At 31.2% G+C, this 12,295-nt stretch overlaps 1 protein-coding gene across 4 annotated transcripts in view; it reads right to left on the minus strand.

Annotated features, from left to right (window-relative positions):
• The window catches only part of LOC144841477 (diacylglycerol kinase beta-like), a 108,995-nt gene that overhangs the window by 9,481 nt on the left and 87,219 nt on the right, over positions 1–12,295 (minus strand). For all 4 annotated transcript variants that reach the window (XM_078697835.1, XM_078697826.1, XM_078697816.1 and 1 more), the window contains 7 exons: positions 11,334–11,482; positions 8,773–8,858; positions 7,265–7,354; positions 6,128–6,288; positions 5,719–5,874; positions 3,877–4,096; positions 3,263–3,444 (listed from right to left, as the gene is read on the minus strand). In XM_078697835.1, the coding sequence (XP_078553961.1) occupies positions 3,263–3,444; positions 3,877–4,096; positions 5,719–5,874; positions 6,128–6,288; positions 7,265–7,354; positions 8,773–8,858; positions 11,334–11,482 (1,044 nt within the window). The remainder of the gene's footprint in view (positions 1–3,262; positions 3,445–3,876; positions 4,097–5,718; positions 5,875–6,127; positions 6,289–7,264; positions 7,355–8,772; positions 8,859–11,333; positions 11,483–12,295) is intronic.

The raw sequence follows: 12,295 nt of genomic DNA on the forward strand, positions 1-12,295 counted from the left end.
AGTTTGCAAAACACACATCGTGGTGTGTCAAGCCACAATGACAATGATTAATGCCTTATAAAAAAACTAAATATACCCTTTTTTCATGATGTATGCATTCATACATGTTGGTGATATATCCTACATTTTACATGTCTCCTCCTTCCGCAGGATATTTTTCATCATTTTCTGGTAAAGGGATCATTTCTCATGGATTATAGTTCAAAATAAAGGTTTCTAGCAAAAATTTAATATCATAACATGCAATATTAATAAAAGGATTAAACTTGATTCAATATTGTTGCTTAGTATTGTAGTTTATCAACACATAAATTCTTTAAAAAAAAAAAGTATTTCATACAAATCTATAACAGCAAGTAACGTGATAGGATGGATAAACTATATCATGTTAATTCTCATTTGAGGCTTAGGGAGTCGAGTAGTAAAATTCATGAGTTACAACCCTGGCAGTAGATCATTACTATTATTTATTCATTTTTAATTTTAACAGATAATCAACAGAACATCTAATACTTGACAAAAACTTTGAGGCATGTCACTGGATTTGAACCAAAGACCACAGTAGACATTTTAACCCACTGCTAATTATATTTAAAACGTTGTAATACAGTAATTGTGTTTTTCTTTTGTGCATAATATTAATCAGGCTTTAAGTAAAAAAACATTTTTCAAGTTGAACAACGTTTCACAACAAGAAACCTATAGATCAATAGAAAAAGGCAAATAAACTATTTCTGATGGTTGTATAACAAAATCTAACAGGAAAATAGATAAGGGGAAAAAAGAGGAAAAGGCTTAAACGTAACTGATCATCTTAATCTTCATAGCTATACATCTCAGTCTACAAGGATTATTTCAAAAGGACAATTTACAAATGAGTATACATCGTCTTTTAAAGGGGTGAAGGACGGGGGGTTTTAAATCGTAGTTTGTTGACATTCTCATTTCTCTGTTAAAGTTCACAGATGGTACAAAAGGTCGAAGAATAAATGAAAAACAAGCGAGGCAACATACTAGAGAGATTCGAGTAAAATTACTCGGGCAATCAGTCTGTAAATTAACTACTTTGAGACAGAAAGAGCGGCGATAGTAAAGACACATCCTTCAATTGTATTATTTGATTGAATAAATGAGTAAATGAGCTAGTATGTCTATTTTGCTTGTAAACTATTCGACTATAGTCTTTCAAATATATTACATAACAATGTAATGTAAATCTATCAAAAGACAGCGAAATGTCTTTAAAATTGATACATACTTTTTCCTAATGACTTCCAGATAGTAAATACTCCTGATGGACAATGTACAATAAAAAACCATTTTGATAAATTTGATACGTCAATATCTGACTAATCGGAGATAAATAATTGATTAAGTAATTGATCATTTTGAGTAGCACTAAATTAAAAGTATTCAATGCAAGAAGTTAGTGGCCATCGACATGAAAATTCTTTTTGTCCAATCAAAGCAGTAAAATAAGTATGGCAAATAAATAAAATTTGTAGCGGAAAGCAATCATAACAAATTAAAGAGACTAGTTTCCAAACTTTAAAGATGAAAAAACAAAAACATGAAAAATGAAGATTAATTAAATCAGACTTTTAATAATAAAGTTAATCACTTTAGTAGAAAAAAACGAAAACAAAAAAAAATGTTTTCCCTTATAAAATGACAAAATAAATGGTTAAATTCAACCAAAAATACATTGGCTGGCAGCCAATTTGACCATTTTTTGCTTTAAATTACAGTTTTTCAGGTAAATAATTTTTTTTTGATCCAATTTTTGGTAAAAGTGGATAACTATTATGTTACATTAAAATGGCATATTCAACAAAAATGTTAAGAATTATTTTTTCAGGGGGACAATAAATCTTTAAGTTAAAAGATAATAATGCTGGTTTAAATAGTAAATCTTTATGACTACTTTTTTAAATAGATAATTTTCAAGGCAAACTTAGAATGTAGAACCATTTGACCATTTCAATGTAAATTTTTTTTGTAATGCTTTTGTGACCCATAATGACTTCCAAAATTATTTATTACTAAATTAGTATATTATTTCCTAACAATTCATAATCAAGAACATCTTATCTAGAAAAAAAGTTTAATACAATTTGATGTAAACATTTTATAAAGGGGAAAACAATTTAATACAGTTAAATGTCAAAATGTTTTGGTGAACAAGCATTTAATAGATTTCAATAATAAGCTAAGATTACTTTTATTGCAACTTTTAAGTCAGTTGAATTATAAAATATCATATTAAAATATCAAAGTTTGCTTGAAAACAATAGAAGATTATATGGGAAATCTTAGTTTGGAGAAAATAATTGATTGAGATGTTAAGCTCTATCTACTCTATCAAACTTTATGTGACAAACAAATGTGCCCATTATATGGACATGATGATGTCATATCACTACTATATTTGAGAATATCACTACTATTTAGGCACATCACACTTTTTTGTCAAACTAGTTTGATAGTGTAGACAGAGCTTTATATGTTTAAAGAATTGGATTGAAGTGATGGATACAGGGGATAAAAAAAGAGGAAGAGGAAGAATCATAATTAGGAGATATGGAGTGATATCCGGTAAATTCAACAAAATTGACTTAGCAATAATGATGAAACTTGTGTTATTATGTTTTAATTCCTTAAGAATTAATTTTAAAAAGTTGAATATCCAACCAGGACACAAACAACATGACTTTCAACAATACTCTATAACTTGTAAATCCCTTAGATGTGCCATTTTTTTTGTGTCAACTAATTTATTTATGATCTAAATGACAGCGATTATTCTGATTAATTTTAAAAACCAAATTTATAAGCAAATTTGATTGAGTTGCATGGAAAACTATTAATAATCAAAATAATTTTAGCTCTTTTTAGTTTTCAGATCAGTGACTTTACCACAATGTTTGGAAAATTTATCATGTTTTGAATGATATAGATTTAATCATAGCTAACTAGTAGCACATTCATTTTTAATATTTTAAGTAAGAAAATATACAGTAATCCATTTACACTCAGTTATTAAATGGTGGGCATGCATGTTTTTCAACACCAAGAATTAAATGAACCGAAAACAAAGTTGTTTATTCATTATGTATACTACATGTAAATTAAACCAAATCAATTTTTTATATTCTATCAAACGCACTAAATAATATTAATACACAGTAATTAAGTTATCATCATTAAACACAAACGATTAAAACATATTAAATATTTAAAGCAGTAACTGGCTGTAACTTACTGTGCACGGTGGTTGAAGCCACGGTTCACCATCAATTTGCATAGGTAACCGTTTCCGTGTACGTATAGTGACTGTGGAGCATTGGGCAAGCCGTCGCCCAGAAGAACGAATCCCTGCTTTCACTTGCCCAACATGAAGTGAACTATCTAATCCTACAACCTCGATCTTCTTATCTCCAATTGCTATTGAAAATGAAAGTCAATTTATAGTATTCAAAATGTGGAAATAAAAATGTTAAAAGTTTATTAATATTCCTAGAACACAATTCTAAAATAATGATGATATCAAATTGAGATTTTACAATTTTTTTAGTACATATAAGACTGTTGATATATTTAAGATGAAATTCATTTAGTATTTATTTTGAAAATTTCACAATGTGTGAATAAGGGCTCAATTCAATTTGTTGTTCTTACATATTGTGTTGGGGTAACACTGAGTATGTGTTAAATGAGTTAAGTTTGTGTTTTTTTTCTTTCTCCCCCACTTTATTTGGTGGTATATAGGTCACGGTAATGACCGACGACATACGTAGGTCCTATGCCGTCAATTATCCCAAAATTACAAGCTCCCTATTGGGCACCTGCCTACATCGAGCCTAGTTGTAAACTTACATTGTTCAGCAGATAGCAGATCTACATTTGACTGTGTAGCTGCAACATTAGTGTGGCCCGAATCTTTCTGTTTCTGCGCCCTCTTTGCAATCCTGGCACGCTTCTTTGTGCTAGGGTTCTCGCCCCAAAGGTTCGATCCGCCATAGATGCTCGGGATATTCAAGATCGCAATTCCCTCAAGTGAAGGCCCGTTTGCGAGGTCTAGTGATACACCATCGCACTATTTGATAAAATAAAACCAAATGGTAAACAATTCAGTTAATTAATATGTGTAATTGAATGGAAAGTGTTGAAATATGGGAAAATTCTAAATACAAATTAATACAACTCCATTTTGGTCGCAGCTTTGAAATGTTCTAATATTTTTGCAATAAAAATGTCAAATGGTGACCTTGAAAATGAATGACAGTGCTCGTGAAAAACTGAAAGTAACGTAAAAGCACAAGTATCAAGTGGATTGTACGAAAAGCCTGCATTAAAAACATGATATCTTCAGAAATAACCGAGATCAAAAGTTTAGCATCCGATACATAGTAACGATCATGAAATTAAATCTATGAAACATTCAGACTTACACATTTGTTTAGGAAGCTTCTCGCGAAATGATTTCGGACTTGCAATTGCTCTTAGTGTAAGCATTAATTAATTTGTCCCTTTCAAATAAATTAAACGCACATCATTCAAATCACTGCTTACCTTAATTCCACAATCGAAAATATCACGGAATGCGCCATTTATCAAATGGCAATGATGCGAAATGAGAATTGTATTTGTCTTAGGATAATTTGCAGTACCACTCATGTTGACAAGAAGGACATTTGCCAATTTCTAGAGGACTAGAATTTTAATTTTAAAGACGAAATAAAGGTCGGACATTCAGGAATTATGCTTTGTGAATTACCTGTAAACATTAGCGCAGTGCAATGAATCTTTACGTTGCTTAAAAGATTAACTAGTGGACTGAATCCGAAATGTCCATGTAGTTTAAGTGGATTCAAGCAAACTAACGAGCAATTGACTGAAACTTTTAACGAAGAAATTGTAAGAGTAAGAGAAACATGTTTTGCCTTGACTAGGAGGTTAAGGAGATTAGCTCGTAAAGTGGGAATTCTCACAATCTAAAGATGTTGTAAAGCACATTGTTTTTGAAATGTTAAAACTAATAAAACTCATAAAACTCCTAAACACAGACGGATTATTTTTTAGATGACAGTATTTTACGCTAGAGTAAGCAGAACAAAAACAACAACAACGATCAATATAAAGCAATATGCATTTATAGTGGATTTAGTATGATAGAATTCAAGAGAACTTTTGTTTGCTGTGGTGTGAGGGGGAAGGGGAGGAAGGAACGGATAGGAATGAAGGGACAGGGAGGAATGGATAGGAAGGAATGGATAGGAAGGAATAGATAGGGAGGAAGGGACAGGGAGGAATGGATAGGAAGGAACAGATATGAAGGAAGGGAGAGGGAGGAATGGATAGCGAGGGAAGAAGGGATCAGGAGGGAGAAAGGGATGAAGTTGGGAGGAAGGGATGGACAGGGAGGGATGGATAGGGAGGGAAGAAGGGACGAGGAGGGAGAAAGGGATGAGGTTGGGAGGAAGGGATGGAGAGGAATGATGGAATGAAGAGGGAGGAAGGGAAGGGAAGGGAAGGGAAGAACGGATGGGGGAAGAAGAAAGGAATGGGGTAGAAAGAAGAAAAGAATGGGGTGGGAAGAAGGGATGGGGAGTGGAGGAAGGAAGGAAGGAAAGGTGCAGCTTTCAAAGGTGGATTTGTCATTTTCCTTCCCAGTTTTAGAAACAAATTGAAGTATTGTAGATTGGTAACAATTCTTACCATAATGTCAATATCTTCATGTAAATTTTTACAAGTTGATGAAAAGGTTTCTGAAGTTCCAAATTCAAAATACCAAAGTTTATTTTTCATTCGACTGTTAAACTTCTCTGGGTGGCGCTCTCTCATTTGATGGAATCTGTTTGCGATGGCCGCATCCTATTAAAGACAAATATTAATAATTTGTACATTTGATAGGATAATATTCAACATGGGTATTAAATCAAATAACCTGTTTTAATCTAAAGTTGAATGTTTTAGTAAGTTCAATGATTTCAGTTAATGCCTTCCACCTCAAACCAATACCGAAGTAGATATTAATTATGTATGTTGTAATCTTAATTATGCTGAGGTGATTATATAAATAATCTCAACAAATCCACTATTAATTCTCTCCTGTGACATAACTTACCACACCGATAGAGAAGTAGTTATTTATGATGTTGTAAGGTACGGGATCACCTTGTTCTTCTGTGTTAGTCGTACTGAATTCAATATGCCACCTGTCAAGGTATACCATTCTTGAATTCTCTAAATCCTTCATTGTTTTCGTTAGACTAGCTCCAACATAACCTATCAAGAAAAAAAAAAAAGAATATAATCAAACTTGCTTTTCAGTCATGTATCATGTATCTAAAACACTTAACTGAATAAAAGAAAAAAATAAGAAAAAAATGTTTTACTTTCTCTATAGGTTCTTTAGTATAACATGTGTTTAACTGACATTGCTATTTAAGATTATACATTGAAACGTATCTGCAATTCATTATGATCATTATTACGATTTCTTTAGGTACGCCTCAATACTTGTTATTAGTTGTAGTGTCTAATAAGGGTCAAAGGTCAATCATGTTTTTCTTAACTTAACCTTTTCAATGTTAAGTTCACATTTGTTGGTATTGAGGCACTTAGCTAAACAACAAAGTACACAGGACAATTAGTTAATGACTGTTTAATTCCTCCAATTTTAATGTGTTTGTTTCTATTCTAACTGTCAGTACACGTTTTAGTTTTACTGAACAGCTATAACATTTTCTTTTAAATTTTACGATTATAAATTTGAGGGTATTAATTAAAAACATTGAATAATTTTCAATGATACTTTGGTTTACTTTATCTTTCTTACAATTTGTACAATAAAAGAAAATGTGTGCATGATAGCAATTTTGTATTAAACATTTGGAAATAAAATATGTTTATAATTATTGATCAAGAGAAATTATAATGTATATATCATAATAGGAAATAATTATTTTACTTTTAATGACATTTATATACAGATATTTTTGAATAAATTAATTAAATTTCAGTATATCACTGGGGCGGTTTAGAATTCATGTTTTGTGCCTGTTGTGTTTATATATAAATATATAAATAGACATATCACATATTCAAAATCTTAAACAATATTTGAATTACTCTACACAAAACTGGAAAAATGTATTTTATTCAATGTCAGTTATACTAAACAAATGTTTTTAGGAAATATACACATGTAACAGACCAGTTTTAATTGATTATTAAAAGAAAGAGGTCAAACAAATCTCACCTCCACCCCAGTTTAAGCAGCGTGCTAAATCATTGCCTGTACCTAAGGGCAACACAGCCACTGGCGGACGATTCGGTAAGTTCAACTTATCTGTAAAAGAAATAATCATCATCGAAACAAGACCCTGAACCTGCCAAGCATTGGATACATTTGATTAAACTAAAGATCACATAGTGATTGTATTTATGTGTATATTACTTATATTATTTTATTTATCTCTATCTTATATGTGACAACAATTTCGGTATCACAGTACTGATTTTCAATGTCTTTATCTTCTAACTAAAAGCAGAATTAAGCTCTGTCTACACTATCAAACTTTATATGACAACAAAATGTGATTAGCCCATATATGGACACGATGATGTCATATCACAACCATATTTGGGCATATCACTACCATATTTGGGCACATCACACTTTTTTTTGTCAAACTAGTTTGATAGTGTAGACAGAGCTTAATACAACTAACAATTTTCCCAAACCTATACTCCCCGAAAACTTTTCCAAAACAAGAATTGATTCAAAATAATCCCAAATGATTTTGTACTACAGTATTTAAAACCTGCCTTCAGAAAATAAGATTTTTTTGTGTGTGTAAATTGTTAAAATATTTTACTTAATTGTCTTAATTGGGAGAACACTGAAATATGTTACTGTATGTAAAATATAGTATCATTACATTTAGTAATCACAAGTGGACTTTATCAATGTTCTAACATCGCATAACATGATAAACAAGATTTCATAAAGGTTAAAGTTCATCAAAGAAATCCCCAAGGGCCCAAAGTTAAAAAGAGAATTCTACTTCTGATACAGTTGTCAATTTCAAAACTATAAACAGAATCCGAAGTAAAAACACCTCTTTTCATTCGCCGAAGAAATTCTTAAGATTATCATGAATTGGGATGAGCTGTTTTTTTCAGTTAGTTTAGCAGTTAATGGTGAGTGAAATGAGTCAAGGGAACGCAATTAACTTACTTAAGTAATGCATTTTAACAGTACACATAACATTCTCACATTTATGACAGATATTGTATACCATTATCCTTTACTAATAGATCAAACACTCATAATAATATATGTATTACAAATAGCAAGACAGAATTGAGATCTTTACAACAAAATTATCAAATGCTGTGGAAGATCATTATTTTTGGAAAAATTATATTATCAATTTATATCAATAAAATTGCTTTAATAATGCTATAGCAAAATGATTGCACACAAGCACATATACAGACCAAATGAATGAAGACCAATATGTTTTGACACTACAACAAACCTTTATTCAGGAGACAGCCCTATTAAGGAACCATTTTGTTGAGGTCCTGACATTGTCCCTTTAATAGGCATTCTACTGTATCAAGATATCAATATATAAACCAAGAATATGCTGAATATGGAAAGCATTTTTCAATGTTTTCTGTACCATAATATATTACAAACTCCTTAGCACTGTGCATGGATGTTGTAATTTGAAGGCTGATACAAAAATAACAACTTACCCATGCAGTCTAAAACCCAGCCTACAGTTCCATCACCTCCGCAACACAATATTCTGGCATTGTTTACCTCCCAGAAAAATTTGAGGCTAGAAAATTAATAAAAATAACATTCATAAATTATAATTGAATTACCTAAAATAGAAAATGTCTGATTTATGATGACCTACTGTACGATCTAGTTACGTAATGCTAATTTATTGTGGGGACATCGGGACACGCTTGCTTGCTCGATTCCTTGAAATAGCTTTGGCGGATCCTAGGTCCGTGCAACATAATATTTGCGTATGTCATCCGAAATTGAAAGCATTCATACGTCAGCATGGAGTAATTAAATATTACATTTTTATACCACCACCTCCAATCTGCATTTAAAATGGTAATCACCACCAACAAGTTATTATATTTTTTTATTGAAACAATGGTTTGTTAGAAATTGGGGATAAAAGTCAACAGTGCAGTGACATTCCTCCGGTGGGCATGCATATTCATGTTTAAAAATTGTTTTATTTTTCTTGTGTCAACAGCATTTCAAAATGCAAGTTGATGTTAACTTTCATTTCATTATTATTCGGTCAATTTCAATATATACATAACAAAAAAAAATGAAATTGGGGAAACCATGGCCAACCTAAGTGAACTTAATCACTGTAGCAGAATCTATAATGGTACCAACAGTATTATAACTTCATATTATATTATTATAATTGTAATTTTGAATGGAATAATTGAATGTAATATGCCAATAAACTTGTAGTAATTAAATGTATTAATGTTACATATGTACTAGATTTTTTCTTTGTAAGGATAGCTAATATTTGTTTATGTAGAATTAAAAAAAATCTTTCCATTTAAATTAACAGCCATAAATAAACGTATTTCAATGACTTGGGATAAATTGTTATGTTCCCGTAGCTTTGTATACTTCTAATGTTACCCTCTCACATTACGTAACCCAAATTACCCTATAAATTTCTCACTTGCGTGTGTATCACCGATATTAACAATTTGTTCATTGACGTCAGTATGCAAAACCTTGGCCTTCTACAAGACGGATCTTAGACAAAAACGGTTCTTGTTAGAATGGCTACTAATGCGTCCCTACGCTGACAGATTGCTTAATTGTTATACTATAGGATTTAGATAATTCAAAGAAAGGAATTGTACCCTGCATGGTAATTAAAGTCCTCATAAGGTAATCCAATTGTAAAAATGTCTACAGTAATATATCTGTGTTGTCGGTAATGACGGATGATGGGCAATAAACTATGATACATTTTTAATGCAGAAATTCATTCAAAGATAACAGTAAAATTTAATAAATAAAAGTTTAAAGATGTATTGAAAAAACATGAAAAATGAAGACTTTGAATAGACTATTTTGTAGTTTTAATAAAGTTAATTACTTCCGTACAAAAGAAACAATCAAAAATAACAAATAAACAAATTAAATTTTAAAAAACAAAATCTAAAATGTTATATTTAAATTAGTCACTTATTTATGCACAGTTCTCATTCAATCAAATTTTAAGGTAACATAGCATAAGCAGAAGGATAAAAACTTATATTTACTTTTAATGTTTGAGTCTCGCTAAGTTTAATTTGTACATTTAAAATGTAGACTGTACTATTGTAATTTGATTATAAATACATGTACAAGACAATATATTTAATATTTATTTATTTTACTCACATTTATAGTAAAATAATTGCACTCACTAACATTTTAAATTAAATTACACTCAGTTAAAACTTTGAAAATAAAAACCTTAGCTCTACTATAAACTGTATACATATTGGTTTCTGAAGTTAGCTGTGAGGGCAGTATTAATATTTGTTTCACATGATATATGAGAGTATCTGTTAATGACATTGAAAATTGAGATATTCTCAGAAGGTGTTGATTATATGCATTTGATACCTTCATATAATGCTCTCTAATATATCAACATTCTTTACTATAATTCCATGTTTTATGTCATCATTATCAACTATGGCCTTATTCGCACTTGACTTTTTTTGGTCAAATTGAGCAGTTAAGTTTAGTCAAATCTTTTATGTTCACACTTGGATTATTTATATCTGTTTTACCATGATGCTGGGCAAAGCAGGGAAGAATGAACTTATTGTAATTTCACTCTTTACTGGGTAAACCTCTGACACTCACAGACTTGTGGTGCCACTTACGAAAACTAAAACCTCAATATTGGAACGATCTGCCCCTTGAAATTCGTAAGTCACTTTCACTTTTTAAAAGGAAACTTAAGATCCATTTACAGTGTGGGATGATTAGGTGACTCGCCCGATGACGCCAGTATCCATGGCAGGCCTGATTACCTTTTCTTTTGTGTATCTTATATTTTTTATTTAAGGTTTTTGATGTTGTGTATCTTGTGTTTTTTGCAATTTTTATTTTAGATTTTTGATGTTTGTTTTGTAGTGTCAGGCCCTTTGTAAAAAGCGCCATATAAATTAAATAAAAACAAAAATAAAATAAACTATTGATAGCACCTCTATATGGTGACGTCATGTGGCGTAAATCATGTGACAAGTTGTTTACTTACCCTGGCATTGGTCCTCCTTTTGATAGGTCATACACTTGTCTTGGGTTCAACAAATACTGAAACTTTCGTTCTATTTTTTCTCCTTGACGACCTCCACTCTTAGGATTCACAAATACTAGAAGAGGGTGGGTACCAGGTGGGGGTGTAACCTGTCAAAAAAGAAAACTTTTACTTAAATAAATATCTAAGCTAAAATATCTCCAGTGAAACCCCTCCTTTGGAACCCCTCCAAAGAAGACACTTTCTTGTGAAATAAACAAGGGACAATATATGTTTTAACACTGTGGCCAATTCCTATTCAGGGTATATTCTAAATAAGGGACAGTATTCCATGAAATAAACAAGGGACAATATATGTTTTAACACTGTGGCCAATTCCTATTCAGGGTATATTCTAAATAAGGGACAGTATTCCATGAAATAAACAAGGGACAATATATGTTTTAACACTGTGGCCAATTCCTATTCAGGGTATATTCTAAATAAGGGACACTATCCCATGAAATAAACAAGAGACAATATATGTTTTAACACTGTGGCCAATTCCTATTCAGGGTATATTCTAAATAAGGGACAGTATTCCATGAAATAAACAAGGGACAATATATGTTTTAACACTGTGGCCAATTCCTATTCAGGGTATATTCTAAATAAGGGACACTATCCCATGAAATAAACAAGAGACAATATATGTTTTAACACTGTGGCCAATTCCTATTCAGGGTATATTCTAAATAAGGGACAGTATTCCATGAAATAAACAAGGGACAATATATGTTTAACACTGTGGCCAATTCCTATTCAGGGTATATTCTAAATAAGGGACAGTATTCCATGAAATAAACAAGGGACAATATATGTTTTAACACTGTGGCCAATTCCTATTCAGGGTATATTCTAAATAAGGGACACTATCCCATGAAATAAACAAGGGACAATATATGTTTTAACACTGTGGCCAA

Source organism: Antedon bifida, chromosome 1 (assembly GCF_963402885.1).
Source record: "Antedon bifida chromosome 1, ecAntBifi1.1, whole genome shotgun sequence".
Lineage (NCBI taxonomy): Eukaryota > Metazoa > Echinodermata > Crinoidea > Comatulida > Antedonidae > Antedon > Antedon bifida.